At 47.5% G+C, this 15,970-nt stretch overlaps 1 protein-coding gene across 3 annotated transcripts in view; it reads left to right on the plus strand.

The window, feature by feature from the left end:
* The window catches only part of LOC140693333 (uncharacterized), a 41,762-nt gene that overhangs the window by 8,959 nt on the left and 16,833 nt on the right, over positions 1 to 15,970 (plus strand). Inside the window, exons 2-4 of one of the 3 annotated variants that reach the window (XM_072957267.1) lie at positions 1,912 to 2,085; positions 2,550 to 2,689; positions 2,930 to 2,998. The exons of 1 other annotated variant lie outside the window; for it this stretch is intronic. In XM_072957267.1, coding sequence (XP_072813368.1) covers positions 1,943 to 2,085; positions 2,550 to 2,689; positions 2,930 to 2,998 — 352 coding nt within the window. In that variant the 5' untranslated portion in view covers positions 1,912 to 1,942. Of the gene's footprint in view, positions 1 to 1,815; positions 2,086 to 2,549; positions 2,690 to 2,929; positions 2,999 to 15,970 lie in introns of those variants that run through there. One more of the 3 variants, XR_012069055.1, reaches the window with a different exon arrangement.

Consider the following 15,970-nt stretch of genomic DNA (forward strand, 5'->3'; position numbering starts at 1 on the left):
AGGATCTAGGCAACATTGTTTCACAAAAGGTGCAGAAACAGCAAGACTAAGCCTAGGAAACAGGGCACATGTTTAAAGTCAAAGGAACAGATCTAATATGGAGTCAGATTTGTTCTTTCCTATTTCAGTAGTGCCATGGAGAAGGCACTGTGGGCAGCTTTCTGTAGGGTCCTGGAGGCTTTCTCTCTCAGCCTCTGTGCGCCTCTATTGAAAACCCGTCATCGCTATCTGGCCTGCTGGAAAACCAGTCCGCCTGTTTTGCCCTGAAGTTGTGTTCTGTTTATAACTCATCTCTACTCCTTGGAAAACAACTCAATAAAAACTCAGTTGGTTTCCCACCAGCCCTGAGCAGGGGTGAGGGATAGCATGTTATTATTTTATAAAAAAAAATATAAAAATGTTTTAAAACAGCACTGGGCACATAGGAGAGAGACAATCAATGCTTCCTGGCTTAAATCGAAAATGATGACTCAGTGAGTCTATGGCTGCTGTATTTGCTGAACTAGTTACTCCTTTGCTCCATTACACATTTATTTTAACTGAAAAAGAAATATATGCATATGGTTAAAAAAATTCAAACAGAGCAAAAAATACTCAAGTGAAAGAAGTTTTCCCTCATCCTCTGTTCTTACATGCCTCCCTGGAGATGCCAATGTTTACAATCCTTTGTGTGCTTTTCCAGATATGCTATGCAAGTTCCCACCAATGTATGTAAATTCCTTTAAAGTTTTACTTATTTTTAACTTTAAGGGATTTAAATCCTCAAGTGGCTTCTGCCACAGTAATAGAAAAGAAGAAATCTGACTCCATATTAGATCTGTTCCTTTGACTTTAACCCTGTGCTCTGTCTCCTAGGCTTCTTCTTGCTTGTAAAACAATGTTGCCTAGAGCCTAAAATATACAGGAGAGCCTATTCTGAAGGCTCTGACCTTTAAGGGTATTTAACACTTTTCCAATCATATAAAGATAACACGTTGCAGAATAGAAAATAACGTTTGTTTTGTTGGAGGTTTACAGGGATCTGACCCAGGGAGATAGCTGCAAGAACAAAGGATTCTAACAAGAAGGAATTCCTACACCAAGAAGTTTGCAAAAACCAAGCACATAGGAAAGCAGCCTGAATTGTGACTTGGGGAGATGGTTTTCCAGGACATTAGTTTGCCATCTAGGTCTACAGAAACTTGCTATTCCATGCCCCAACACTTGGTCTCCCAACTTACTGGCCTGTCCTGCACTGAGGAGAATGAATTTGGACTCAATAACACTTCTACCTACCTAGCAAGTTGGACACTGGGACTGAGGGCAGCTCTCCCACACACAGGGGCCTACGGTGAGCCCTTGATTATTCCCCGAGGTTGGGGTGTGGTTTACCCAGGAGGGATGGGGACTCTACACCAACACTCAGGCAGTCTGCTCCTTCTGGGGCTCTGACATTTTACCTCCCGCTCCCTGCCAGCCCAACATTTGGGACAGTGGAGCTAAGGCAGAGATCGTGCCTGCCTGTTTCCCAGCGTGTAAAAGGGGAATATGTACTCTTCCCAAGGTAGTTCTGAGAAACAACACCTGCGGGTGCTTGGTTCCCTGAGCAACAGTAAACCTAGCTCCTTGTGGGGGCAACGGGTATGATACCCGTAGGGTTTCTGCAGAGACCTTAGCTGGAGGGCTGGGCCAGGGACGTAAAATATGAGCTGTGGGCAATGACGGGTAAGAGAAGGGTGTATAGGCAGGACTGCTGCCTCCTTCGGGGTGCCACAAGAGGTAAAACGCTTTCTCCCCATCTCTGTTACTCCCCTCCCAATTCCAGATAACTGCCTTCCCTCTGCTCCTCCTGTCCATGTGTCTCCCTCCACTTTTCCCCGCCTCCCCTCCTCCTCCCCTATTCTCCCTCCCTCGGTTCCCCTTCTCTCTCAGGACCCAGAGCGGATCGCTGGCCCTCCTGCGCATGCGCAGTTGCTGCCAGCTGGACCGCGGGTTGGAAGCTCCAGCTCCGAGCCGGGGATCGGCCCCAATGGCTTCTCAGCTCTGTCGCCCTGTAGGCCTTTGGCTACTGCCTGGGGCCGGGGCCTCTGGCTGTGGAAGTGCAAGGTGAGGGGATATCGGGAAAGGGGTGAGGCGGCTGCGGGAGGGCGGTCGGCGTGTCACAGCCCCCCAGGGCGCCAGTCAGCGTGTGTTCAGCTGGATTGCTCGGGCCAGACCCCTCTGCCCGCGCCACCTGCCCCGGCGCCCCGGCCACAGCTGTCCAGGGCCAGGTGTGCCCCTGCGCCTCTTGGCCCAGCCGGGCTCCCCTCAGTCCGCGGCTGGCGTCCGCTTCCCCTCTCCCGCCCGCGAGTCCTCCCCTCCCGGGCTTCCTCTCCTAGGCCGCCGACCCGTCCCCACCACTGGGCGGGCTGTGTCCCGGGCGGGCGGGGTCTGCACACCCGGACGGGGCGGGCGGCTTGGGCTGGGGCTGGGGCTGGCCTCCGAGCGGGGCTGCAGCCCGCGTCCCCCACCCCGCTCTCCCTGCCCCGCGACCCCGGGGCTGCCTTCCTCTCCCTTTCCCGATCCCTGAGGTCCAGATTAGCGGCGTGGGCGCTGCTCCCCAGGCTGAGAGCCCGCGGCTGTAACTCCCAGCTTCTCCTGGTGGAGTCGGGAAAAGGGAGCGGCAGTGCTGAGGGAGCTTCTGTCTCCTTGATCAGGATTTCTGCCCCAGGTAAGTACCTTGAACACTTTCAGGTGTTATGATGGCGGTGCTTGTTGATGTCACATGTTTTTATACTGAGAGGGATTACAGTGGTGAAAGCAGGGCTTGGTTCAGTTAAAAATGAGCTGAAGGCATGAGGCTGTCTCATCCTCCATCATTCACTCTCCCAGGGTGAAACGTGAGACCGTCGATCTTAAAAAGATACTTATAGTCCCTAACTAGTCCAGCCCAGCTATTGTGTGTTAACAGGAACAGCACAACCTGAGGCGTTGGAGACCCAGGGACATTGCACTCCTAAAGAGCTCCTGGCAAAATCTGGTTTGTTTTGTTTTTTTTTGTTTGTTTGTTTTAATTAAATTGTGGGACAGACTAGTAGTATAGAGGGAAAAATAATTGGCAAGAAGGATTTTTTCATATAACAGCTTTATTGTGATATTGTTCACACACCATGAAGTCCACCCACTTGAATGTTACAATTCAGCAGCTTTTAGCATATTCACATTTGTGCAACCATTATTATTCCAGAACGTTTTCATCACATCAGAAAGACCAGTTGAAATGCATGACCTATCCACCCCTTCCCAGTGGTGGTTCTAAAGAAGTTTCTTGGCTGTTCCTGACCATAAATTAACTTGTTACATTCCATGAAATATCTGGGAGGAATTCTAATCAGAATTGCAATGAATCTGTCTATCAAAGCAGGAAGAATTAATGTCTTTATGGCATAAACTTCTTCTACACACGAATATATCTGGGACCCTATCTTTTCATCTGTCCAGAGCCAGGCCTATGGGAAATCTTGGGTTTGTGAATGATGAGATTCAATACATCATTAGATGCAACTGTAGCCTTTCACTGAAGAGAAAAGTAACCTCGTAGAAGCCAAGTGATTCTCTGATGGTTAGAATGAGTGACCGCCAGTGCTGGAGTATTCGAGTGGACTTGGTGCTTGCAGAGTTCTCCACCACCTACAGCTAAGGGGATTACCGTGTTCTTTTACTTTTTTTTTTATGGCGTTGCTTTTATTTTTACTTATTATATAAAATTATTTTTTATTGAAGTGTTGTAAATTTACCATGTTAGCTTCAGATGTACAGCAGAGATTCAGTTATAAGCTTATGCATATGTATATAAATGTTTTTCAGATTGTTTTTAGTACAACTCATTACAAGAAATTGAAAATAGTACCCTGTGCTATATAGTAGGTCCTTGTCATTTAGTTTATATTTATTAATGTGTATCTGTTAATCCTCCCTTTCCTGCCTGCTAACAACAGTTTGCTTTCTATGTCCATGAGTCTATATCTAGCAGCACCGTTTTTGCTAGCAATATATGCTGGTTGGCTCTTTTCTGTTTCAGTAGTTCCATCTTATGTGTGGGCGTTTTTCTTCTGGTGGGCCTGTGTGTGGTTTGCACACGTGATAATAGAGATCTGTATTTGGGAGAACTCCAGGCCTCGTGTAGTCCCTCGTATGGAGCGCCCACTGAACTGATGCTTGAACTTGGAAAAAAACAGTAAATGTTGGAATTTCCACTATGGTTGAGACTTCCAGGTTTCTATAACCTCTTTAGCCCACCTAAATTTTGGCTGCACCCAATACTGGATAATTTGGTGGAACTTCATGGTATGGTGGTGTAGAGACAGGGCCTTGTATGCTTCTTCTCTTTCCTTTTTCTAACAATCATTTTCCTGGGCCTTCCAGGTACTCCCCCAGAAGGGCCCAGGGCTGGCTTGGTGTTGCACTGAGGCAATATTTGTTAATAAGTCCCTTTCCTCATCTCTTCTGAGCCTCCATTTCCTTCTCTGCACAATGAGGGCTTAGACTAGATAAGTGCTTTTCAGTTTCTTTTAAAGCCATGTTTCCTTTGAGAAACAGAAAATTCAAATCTCTCCTCCCATCACAACCCTTTAGATTTTGACACGTCCTCCAAGGAGTCACATAGCTCTTTGTGGTAAATTGACGTGATTGTGATTCCACGTGGCACAGAAAAGACTCTTCAGAGATTTATTGCAGGGAGAGGGCAGGAAAGGGGCAGTATGCCACACTTTCTTGTGTGAGCACTGGAGCAAAGGCTTGGGTTTAAATACAGTGTCTGATGTGGCATCTCTCTAATCTTGCACAATGTGATAAACCTCTATCCCTAGTTTCTTAATGTGTCAAGTTGGGGTGGTAATGTTTTAAGGCTTTTGTGAAACATTATACACATAAGCCATTTGTGTCTCGGTAGATACAAGACCTGCTAGAGAGTCGGAATTTCTTTAAAAATACATATATATTGTCCACATCACTCTGTCTGTGTGTATTTTGAAGTTCCTGGAGGGTGAGGGTTGAGTGTAATGTCCATCGTGGGACAGGTGGCCCATGGGTCTGTGTGCCTCAGATTGCCCCCTCCTCCCCAGTCCTCTTCCTCTCAGTCCAGGATGAAGTTCCCTAGTAGATTTACACACAGGTCTTGTGGAAATGGCTTTTCATTTTATTGTTTCACCAAGGAGGGTTGCCATCATGATCTCTGTGGTCAGGTTTTGGTGACCTGAGGGCTATGCAATTGGGGATTTCTATTTTATAAAAAGAAAAAAAATTACAAATACAAAATTAGACCTAGGTTGGTGGCAGGGGCTTTTGAAAGTGGGGACCATTAGCTTTTTTAGCTTCAGGTGCAGTGGCCTCTGGCCAAGAGGACACATCCTCATGCTCTGAATTTGGAGGGACCAGTGGGTTCAGTGGGAATATTTACTGAGTGCATCTCATGGGCTGCGCATTCTCTTATTTGTACTGTGTGTTCCTTATTTGAGACGGTGAGCTGATTTAAACTCAATAGCCTCTTTAAAATAATAGACTTTTTATTTTTAGATGTAATGTAGATTCCCATGTAGTTGTAAGAGATAATATGGAGAGGGCCTATGGACTCTTTGCCCAATTTTCTTTAATAGTTCCATCTTGCAAAGTTGGGGTACTATTCATTCGTGACTCACTAACCCTTTTAGGTTTGTGTTATTGCCCTCATTTCTACTTATGAATAAACTGGTGTTGAGAGAAGCACACAGGTCTGCCCAGGTCACCCACGTGGTTAGTGAAGATTTGGGTGGAACGTGGGCTTGGCATTTCCAAGCAGTACCATTATGATGGTCTGTGGCAGGGAGCAGCATTCACTTTGCTTGTTTATTCATTAATTCAACAAACATTTATTGAATAAACTCTGTGGGTCAGATGCTTTCATAGGGTTATCTGATTCTTCAGCAGTATGGAGAATCAGGTAATGTTTTCTTTTTTTTTTTTTTAATATGAGAAAAATATCTCTGAGAGGTTATAATCTCCCCAAGGGAAAAATAGCTCATAAATGAGGGATAGTACATTTGTACAGTTCCTTCTTCTTATGCAGGTGGTACCCTAGGCATTTTACATTTGCAAACTTCCATAATCCAGATATATTCTTGTAAGGCAAGAAGTTTTTTTTTAATTGAAGTATAGTCAAGTTTACAATGTTGTGTCAATTGCAACGTGGTTTTTTTTGAATTTTGAATGGAGAAAATATTTTTTGAGGGGGTTAATTAAGTTTATTTATTTGTTTCATTTTTCTAAAATGAGGTACTGAGGATTGAGCCTAGGTCCTTGAACATGCTAAGCACGTGCTCTACCACTGAACTGTACCCTCCTCCCCAAAGCAAGTTTTCTTACCCATTATTCTGCACCTTAGGAGTTCAAATAAATTGGCGTTGAAATCCAGATATTTTGATCCTACTATGGTTCTTTGCATTATATCCTGCTGAGGGGTGGGGAAGCAGTTCCTTTATTCATTCATTTATTCAGCAGTTTTGAGCACCGACTTTGCATCAGGGCCTGCCTAGGTGCTTGGAAACAGAAAACAAGAAATGATCCTTTTCTGCAGGGGATGGAAGCCTAGACCAAAAGCTGGGTAATGTGATCTGAGCTTCAGTAGCCATGTGCAGATGCTGAGGACAAAATTATCCCCGATTTGCTTGGACTTCCCTTGCCTTCTGGCTGGTGCACACCAGGTCGCCGCATCCCAGTGAGGCCCGCAGCCCACAGCACAGTATGTACATCGATTTACCCTCCCTTCTCGGCAGGGCCTGCAACATGAACACCCCTGACTACGTGCAGTGCGCTGAGGACCACCAGACTCTCCCGATTGTGGTCCAACCTGTGGGGATCATCTTAGAGAATTTCTTTTGCATCTATAATGGAATCTCCTTGGTGAGCCAGATCAGACCGTGCGGCTCCCAGTGGGCACTCTTTATCTACTATAGGTATCTCTATGCGCCCGAGAATGGATGGAGTGACTTCCAGACCCACCGCAATGTCATGGGCCTTGTCACCATTACTGACTGCCTCTTGGCCAAGACCTTCTAGAAGCTCCACGCACAGAGGAGCTGTATGGCACCACGCTCTACGACTCTCAGCTCTTTGTCTTTATGCTGTATGGGGAGGTGGCCGAGCAGCCGCACACCGACGTGGCCTTCAATCTACGAGGACTGCGGGTGGTGGAGAAGAGGATCGAAGACTTCACTGAGTCACTCTTCATCTTGCCCAAGTCCAAGTGGCTGGATGGGGACCCCGAAAATTCTGGGGAGAAGACCCCCCTCCTCTACATCCTATTTGAGAAGGAGGACTTCGTGGGACTGGACACAGACAGCAGGCAAGTCAACCTGAAGGCCGGGCCACCCTGGCTGTGTGACAGATTGCTTCCTTACATCCAGAATGGGATCATCAAGGAGGAGGGCTTTCTTGTAGCCAAGGCGGGAAGGAGGTGTAGCCCGCCGGTTTTCAGACGTTTAAAACTAAATCCGCCTTTGTTTCAGAGAGATCCTTTTAGGGTTAGTGTGGACACTTACTCCCCCTTTTCAGCCAGGACACTTGGGGGGACCCCTGGAGTTGCTGTCCAATAGAGTAGCCACAGCTACTGATGTTAGTAGTGCTGGGGAGGAGGCCGGTCTGAGCTGAGATGTGCTGTAGGTCAAATGCACATCAGACGCTGAAACTTGTCTAGTAAAAAGAATATAAACTATCTTGTTACTTTCTATATTGATTACACGTCAAAATGATAGTATTTTACATACAGTAGAATAAGTAAGGTCTGTTCTTAAAATCAGTTACTTGGTTTTTTTTTTGTTACATTTTAAACGTGGCAACTGGGAAACGTTATTTACATGACTCTCATTTCATTCCTGTTGGACAGCCTGTCCTGGGACAGTTTCATCCCTTTGCTTATAAATGAGACTCTGAATCCCGAGACGCAGAATGAGGTGCTGGTTGAGCTCAGGGTGGAGCCGATGTCTCCTGCCTCCCAGGCCCAGCACCAGCACGGCTCAGGCCCTCTCCCCTGCCTGACAGCCACCATGCCAAGTTAGGACATCAGAAACACTGCCAGGGGCTTCCGAATTAGCTCCTTACGCAGGGAAAGGCGTGTCACGGTGTATGGGACACAGCAGGGAAAAATTCGTCCTCACTTTGTCCCTGTGATTAGGTCAAAGGCCCCACTCTGCCTTGGAAGTGCAGACGATCACTTCTGGGCTGCCTAACCCCTCACCCTCTACTATGTTTCCCTGTGTATCTTTCAAGCTGTCCCTCGGGCAGAAGAGGGTGAGACGTCTTTGCCGAGAGGTGGTCCCCCTTTACTGGGGAGAGTGAGGTGAGCTGTGTCCCCCCGGCCTACGGCCTCGGGCCTTGAGTCTGGAGAGCGCTCATGGCGGTCCCACAGGTGACGGTCGGAGGACATGGTACGTGCTGCCGGGCCCGCTGTGCAGGAGGGGCTCTGTGATTCTCTGTGATTCTAAGGTCAGATTCTACTTTCTTGTTGTTGGTAAGATGGAGGAGAAGATGCCAGAGAATTGATAAAAAGAAAATCCACACCAGTCCTGTGAATGACAGACACAGGGGATCCGTGTCCCACCTGCGTGTGGTGCCTGGCAGGCTCTGGAATAATTTTCACTTCCTCCCCGGACATTCCTCTATGGCTTAAGGAAGGGGAGAGGCATGTCGTGGCCATGATCTGTACTTGTCCTCACAGGGCCCTGTGATCTACATGCCCACACTACACTTCTGCTCCTTGGAGATGAGGTGTCAGGTTTAGGAAACTGGGCACTGCTGAGGGCATAGCTGCCAGAACCGTGCTACACCAAGGCTGGCTCCGTTCACCTCACCTGTCACCTCCTGTTGAGTCCTAAGGCGTCATTCAAGGTAGGTGCATCGGTGCAATGAAAGCAGGGACCTCCTTCACCCCCTGGACAGACTGGTGGGTGATCAGTGGAAGCCTGGAGCCCTGCCCCAGCCCCACGCCAGTGCCTCCTATTTTGTCATAGGAGGCACTGGTGACATTTTTGCTCAGCAACTGCTTGGCTCTGATTCTGCAGAGCCAACAGAGAATGCCAGCTTGTTTTTGCCTTTTGAAGTCTGCCCTTGGGATTTGGCGGAGTAGCTGGATGTGTGCTTAGCCCATAGTGGTTGACACTGTCACCATTGTTTACCCAGAACCTCGTGTACCAGGCATGGCTGCCGGCATCAAAATACAGCAGCGCATTAAACCTCCCTCCTGGTGGGTCTGTCTGTTCTGGTACCATAAGGGCTCAGCCAGCATCTGAACGTCAGTGAGATAACGTGGCCAGTGAGCTCGGGTCAAGCACGTTCTCCTCCAGTGACTTTTACTCCATTGTTGCTTTTACTATTACACAGTCATTAATTTTTTAAACAATGCTTTGGTTCAGGAGCAGAACCTAATTCTCCCCTGTTCCTCTTGGTGGGAGTGAGTAAAGTTGTCCAGCTTGAAATGCGACCACATTTTGTAGCTCAAAAGCTGTCTACACGCATCTAGGTGAAGTTTTGGTTTGGGGCGCTGACCACGTTGGGGTCCCCCGGCAGCATCGCTCCCCTCAGGCCCCTGCCTTCCCTGGATCAGGAGGTGAGGGTGGGTCTCACCGTCCCTGCGTCCCTGTCCTCATCACACTGACGTAATTTCTTGTAAATGCTGTCAAAGTCATTTTTGTTCTCGTGTGTTTCTAATTTTGGCTGTTCCTCTATTCCTTTTTCTATTTTCCTTTTTCCCTTATACCACCCCGTGAGCATGTTGTTGGGTCTGAAAATGTGGGCTGTGCACACCCTGCATTGGAATAGCCAGATCGCCCTCTGTGCCGTCTCCATCGCTATAAAAAGCAAAAACTTAACAGTTGCCATGATTCGTATATTATCCTAGTCATCTTATTTTCTACTTTTTTGGAATTTTTGCTATGTTAGCACATCACCCACTGGAGTTTGATATCTGTTAAAGTCCTTGCTTTGAGGAACCTGTTAGTTCGTCCTTATATTTGGTAACAAATGCTCTCTTACTAATTTTGTTTATTTGTTTTGAAGAAGTGAGATGCGAATTGATTTAGGCGGCTGCTGAGGGATTTTTTTCATGGAGTATTTAAACTTGGAAAGTCAAATTCTGCAGCACCTTGCTTGATTCTGGCTTTTACACAAACGTGCTCGGCACGAGGTTCCTGGCTGTCGCTGTGTGACGTGCGTGACGGCGCTTCCTGGCCGGCGGTCACTGGTGAGGAAGTGGCCGGCTCGGGGGTGAGCAGCTGCAGGGGACGCTGTTGGAGGAAGCAGTCACCGGTTTTTTGTTTTTTGTTTTTTTTTTTGCATTCACCTTCCCAGTGCCATTTACTTTACTTTGCATTCATAGAGGGGCAGGAGCGGGCCTAAAACCATGCCACTCTTTTGTTCCCTTTATGAGGCTGGTTTTTCTAAGTATCAGGAAAACATTGCCTTGTCCTACGTAACTGGTTCACTTGGATCTGGTGGACACAGGGACCGCTAAAGGGGACCGTAGCTTCCTCTCTGCTTCAGCCAGTGGGCATTCAGAGCCAGGTCTGTGGTTTGCCTCAGCAGCCGTGCAGGCCTCCCTGCACCGGCCTTTACTTTTACCCCTTTTTGGCAGTAAATAGCTGACTCTGTGTCTGTTGCAGCTGATGTCCACCACTGACGGCCGTGTGGTTATTTTGCGGTAGTGAGTCTCCAACACCCCTGTCAGCCGTGAAGGGACCTTGCATTCTCACCCCGACCCTGGTTCATCTCACCCAGGGAAAGGGCTTGGCCACCACCGTCATGCTGGACATGAGGCCTTGTTTCTCCTTTCATGCTCTGGTCCAAATGTGGACACTTCATCCTTCACTGACTTGGTCTCGCTTGAGACAGTCCAGACTTTCTGAAAGAGTCCATCACATTCTGGGGGGGAACAGAACAGAAGTAAGAGTCGCAAGTAGGAGTCTAGGCTGTCTGGGTTGGCAAATGCAGGCTGGGATCTGTGATGGCCGGTCTGTGCCCTGGAAACTGGCCTTTCCCATGGCTCCCGAGAGAAAAGGGGTCGGAGCGAGAACAGACTTGCCTGGGTTCCTACCATCCTCATCTGCTCACTGACAGGAGTGTCAGCTAACTAGGAGCTCCCCCAGACTTCGGGCCCTTCAAACCTCAGATCACGGGAGATCCTTGAGTCCTTTTTCTGGTCCTTCTTTGTGAGAATCCAGTGCCTTCTGAGGTGACTGGCAGCAGGAGATGCCTCCCCCTCCAGGGAACTCCATTCGGAGGACTGTGACTCAGTGCACCTTGCTGTGAGCTTGTGGGTTTCCATCGTGCTCCCTGCAGAACCAGACTTGAGACTGGCTTAGCGACAGAAATAACAAGACTGATTCCAGGGCAGGGCCAGGTGGAGGGAACAGTGGAAATTGAATGTGACCTCAAACACCTAGGTGGGTGCTGGGGCTGTTACTAAAATGGGGAGCCTGGGAGGTACCTGCCAGGAATCGAAGTCTAGAGTAAATGGTGGACATAAGGCCTTTTTTTTTGACATATGGCATTTTTAAGATGCCATTTGTCATCCAAGTTAGGACTTCCAAGAGGCACTCGTGTCTATGAGCCTGGGGCTCAGGTGAAGGAGCCGGACTAGAGATACACATTGGGATTCGTCATTCTTAGCTGGTGTTCACAGCCGTGCAAGTGGATCAGCTCATCTCAAGAGGTGCAGACTGTCTGAGGGGGGGCAGGTCTGTGCCTGGTTTGGAGGAAAGCCCGGACCATGCAGCTTTGGTGTGTCAGTCAGCGGCGTTTGTGATTTTCAGAGCAATGGCATTTATCCTTAAGGTTCTGGGGGGTGGGCAGGGCCACACAGGAAGAAATCTGAAGAGAGGGTTTTGGCCACGTGTGCGCGTCTTGGGACGATCCAGAAGCTGCAGGGTCCAGAAGGGGAAACTCCTCAGAAGCTGGAGTCGGAGTGGGGAGTTGGGAGAATGTAGTCACACTCTCCTGTGATGAAGGGAGGGAGGCCTAGGGAGTCCGCACCCTAGCGGACTCTCTTTCCCACGAACAAAAGGCAATCAGACAGAAGATTTGAGGTAAGAAGGGATGGGCGTTGGGAGAGGAGCCAACCTGGAGAACGGTGGTTGAACAATTCTTGAATAGTCTCCCTGAAACATAGAGTTAAAAAAACCCAGACTCTTAAGAATATTGATAGTGACTGGGGAGGAGGCAGTTGTTTTTCTGACCTCCTAAGGGTAAGGTATGTATCCGGGGATATACAGAAGAATCGGGCAGTCTGTTCCTGGGGCTTCACCCTTACCAGTGGGAACAGTGCAAGTTTAAAGGGGGAGAAGGGCAGCGGAGGGAAACTAGCCAGGCCCCGTGTCACGTACCAGTCGGCCGCCCTACTTGCGTGTTGCATTCACATCCATGCCTCCCAAGTGGGCGGTGGCAGCCCCGTTTTGAAGATTGGGAAGCCTCCTCAGAGGTTTAAGGAATTGGTTCATTTAGCAGCTAGTAAATGCTGTAGCAGGAATCCAGCAGGGCCTTGTCAGACTTCAAGGGCATGTTCTCTCTACTAATTCCGGTTGTACCTGAAATGGTGAAGTGAGTCAGTTTCGGAGCCTTTCAGAGAAAGTACGCTTTAAGTGCCTCAGGACTGTTGCACAAAGCTCAGTGTTCTTTCATGGTTCAGAACCACCGCAGTGCTTTTTGCCCCACAGATGTAAGGTCTTACTCCTTTGACGATGGCGTGGTTGTAAATGACATACATGTGCAAAACCACACTTAGCAGCTTCTGAAGGGAAACTCTCCTGTTCTCCCTTGATCGGCTTTCTTCCACGGGATGTAACTGTGCTGCAGCTAAGGCCTGAGCTTTCCGTATGGAGTGAGGGTTTGATATCCAAATTTAGCATAAAACAGTCAGATGGAGAAAATCGAAGATGACAATATATTTTGGGGTTTCATTAGACAAGACATACTATCTGTTAATGGCTCATAAAGCTAATGAAATTGAGTACAGAACATTGCATTTCTTACTTTCTACTGAGAGCTGTCTTCCAACATAAGGTTCTCTGCTTTGGAACTTCAGCTCAGCCACTAGGGCGCCTGTCATTTTGTTGGTGTGATTGCATTTACACAGTGCATGTAATCTGGGCTTCCTTAGCCCCAAACACTCCAGTGCAGAATCATAGGCTGTAGCCATCACTTAGTTATACAAATACTTCTAAAACTATATGATACCAAAAAAAATAAATAAATAAAAATAAAGAGAGAGAGGGAGATTGCCTTTATCAAAGTTCCTTTGGATTTTAACTGCAAAGTGTTGTTGAGCAGCTCTGGTTTCCTTTGGATATGAATATATACATTTCTTTGCATGTAACTTGGATTTCAGGCTTGAACACCAAGCTCTTGTTTTCCATGAGCCACAAAAATCATAGCCAAATGACACACGTATGAAACAGTTTATTCTTTTTATCTGAGACAGAATCCTTGAATTTGGGACTTGAGCTGCGACTTTCCTGTTTGCTCTTCCCACCCCTCTTGTCACCTCACTCCTTTTTCCCACGTGGCCTCCAAGAGGTCATGGTCTCATAAGAGCAGGTGGACAAATACCAGTTGGTCGCCAAGCAGTGCTGCTGTAGATGGAGCCCAGCCAAGAGCTAAAGGACATCATCAGGGAGGACTTCCTGGAAGAAATTGGCTCTACATTCAGTTCTGGGGACAGAGTAAGAGTCAGCCAGGGGAAGGAATCAAGAGGGTGACTCAGGTGGCAGGAGCAGCCCGGGTAGAGGCCTGGAGGCTTGTGGGGTGGGGACTCGGGGAGACTGCCCTGTGTGGTCCAGGGTGGTGGGTGACCCTGCTTTGAAGGACACTGGAGAGGGCCTAGGGGTGGAGGGCTTTGGAGGAGCTTGGTTTTTACTAGAACTGACACAGAAGAGGCAGTGAAGGTTGTCAGCAGGAAGTGACCCTTAGGAGAGCAGCTCTGCCTGTCCTTTTGAGTCCCACCCCTTCATTCTTTTATTCACAAAACACGCAATTCTGAGTGTCTAGGGGAGAGGGGGTGGACCCACAGTAGTAAGCAAAATGTACTTGCTTCTTGAGAGCTTAGCAGTGTCAGAAGTTGACTTAGATTAAAATGTTTTATTAACACAGCAGGGCACCTAATCCAAAGTGCGGAGGTTGGAGGGAAGGAAGACTTCCTTGACAAACAGTTAAAATGAGCCTGGAGGCTAGTGGGAAGTAGCAGCAGGTCACGGGGCCCCTGAGGTCACTGGGGACCTGGTACTGAGGTGAGGATGGACAAGCAGGGTCGGGGGTGGGGCTAGAACTCTACCAGGGAGCCTCTGATGGGTTTGAAGTGGGGGAGATGTAATCAAATTTGTGCTTTGGGAAGGCTGCCTTGGCTGTGTGTGTGTGTGTGTGTGTGTGTGTGTGTGTAGCGGGGAAGAGGGGGAGGGTGTCACCAACTGGGAGGGTCATTAGAAGACCATTCACAGGCTCGGAGGCCACCAGTGGGAGAGGGGCGTCGGGACTGCTTGGGGACCGCAGGGGCAGAGTGGATGCCGGGTTTCCTTGTGTGGAGGGCTTGTTAGCGGGGTCGCTCTAGCGACACCTTGTGGCTGGAAGTAAACAGATGGAGGCCGCCAGGTGGACTTACCTCTTCTCTCCTTCCCTGCCTTGTGTGATGATCTTAGCTCTGCCAACATATGGAACAGAAGAGCTAAGTTCCAGAGTAGCCCAGGACTTTGCTGGGCTCGTTCAAGTGAGAGCAGATAGGATTTAGGCTTGTGTTGAGATCTGTAAGTTAACTTAGCTAGAAACGTCCTGTCTTTTGGATTTTCATAGGGGTAGTAATTCTTGATAAAGATTGCTTTCTTGGTGAGAGGAAATTTAATACAACTGATGTCTTTCTCAAAAAATATCTTATCTTTAAGAAATTTAATATTCAAAATAATAGGAATATTTTAAAATGATAAACTAAGGCTTTCGTGTAGTTTCTTTGGTTTCTGAGTTGATGTGTAGGTAGACCCTTTGCATTACATAATAGCACATCTTTGACAGTATTTAAAGAGCTGTTAGTGAGCGCCCCCAATTTGAAAGCATCATTAAAGCTTGCTCTGAAATAGTGAAGTCATATAGGTCTTGTTTGCAGAAGCCAGATATTTGGTTTATAATCTGCAGCATAGCTCCCTTTATAAAATAATAATAGATTCAAAATTAACAAAGTGGAAAATAATTGATTTTTTTTAAAAAATGAAACATAAACTTTCTTGTGCTATTGTTGCAACTGGAAATTTTGAAAAGAAAAATCCTATTTTAATATCATCTAAGTGAAATACATATATGTCTGTCACATTTGAATAGTAACTGCACAGTGGTTTTTGAAGTCAGGATCATTCCAGCTCAGATACTGGCAGTGATGGTGGCTGGTTTTCAATGGAAGAGCCTAAATTTGCTTTCTTAGCTTTATTCTTTTCTTTTCTTTTCTTTTCTTTTCTTTTCTTTTCTTTTCTTTTCTTCTCTTTTCTTTTCTTTTCTCTCTCTCTTTTTTTTTTTTTTTGGGTAGTGCGAGGGTTGAGTAGTGCTGTGCCAGCATGATTTGGGGGCAATTTGTGGGCAGATGTCGTGCAGCAGCAGTGAGATATTTCCATGCATTTTACTTTCCGGACATCACCAGGGAACATGTGTGGTTTGTGCCTGCAGGATGGGATGCTGCAGGACTCCCTGGTCCATCAATGTTATGTCTTGGAGCTGCTCCGGTCAGTGAATGATTTTCTGTGGCTTGGAGCTAATGTGGTCTGATGCAGATGATCAGATGTGTAACTAAAGTACTGTTACTTGAAATAAGAGAAAAGCTAGCAAAAATGTCTCTAAAATACAGGATGAGGGAGGAGAATTGGCTGAGCTGCTTGCAGTGGGGAATATTCTCAGGTGACTCCCTCACTGTGTCTCCTGTCACTATCCCCCACAGCCCTGCATGGCAGTCCTACTGAAG

This window comes from Vicugna pacos, unplaced genomic scaffold (genome assembly GCF_048564905.1).
Source record: "Vicugna pacos unplaced genomic scaffold, VicPac4 scaffold_19, whole genome shotgun sequence".
Taxonomy (NCBI): Eukaryota; Metazoa; Chordata; class Mammalia; order Artiodactyla; family Camelidae; genus Vicugna; species Vicugna pacos.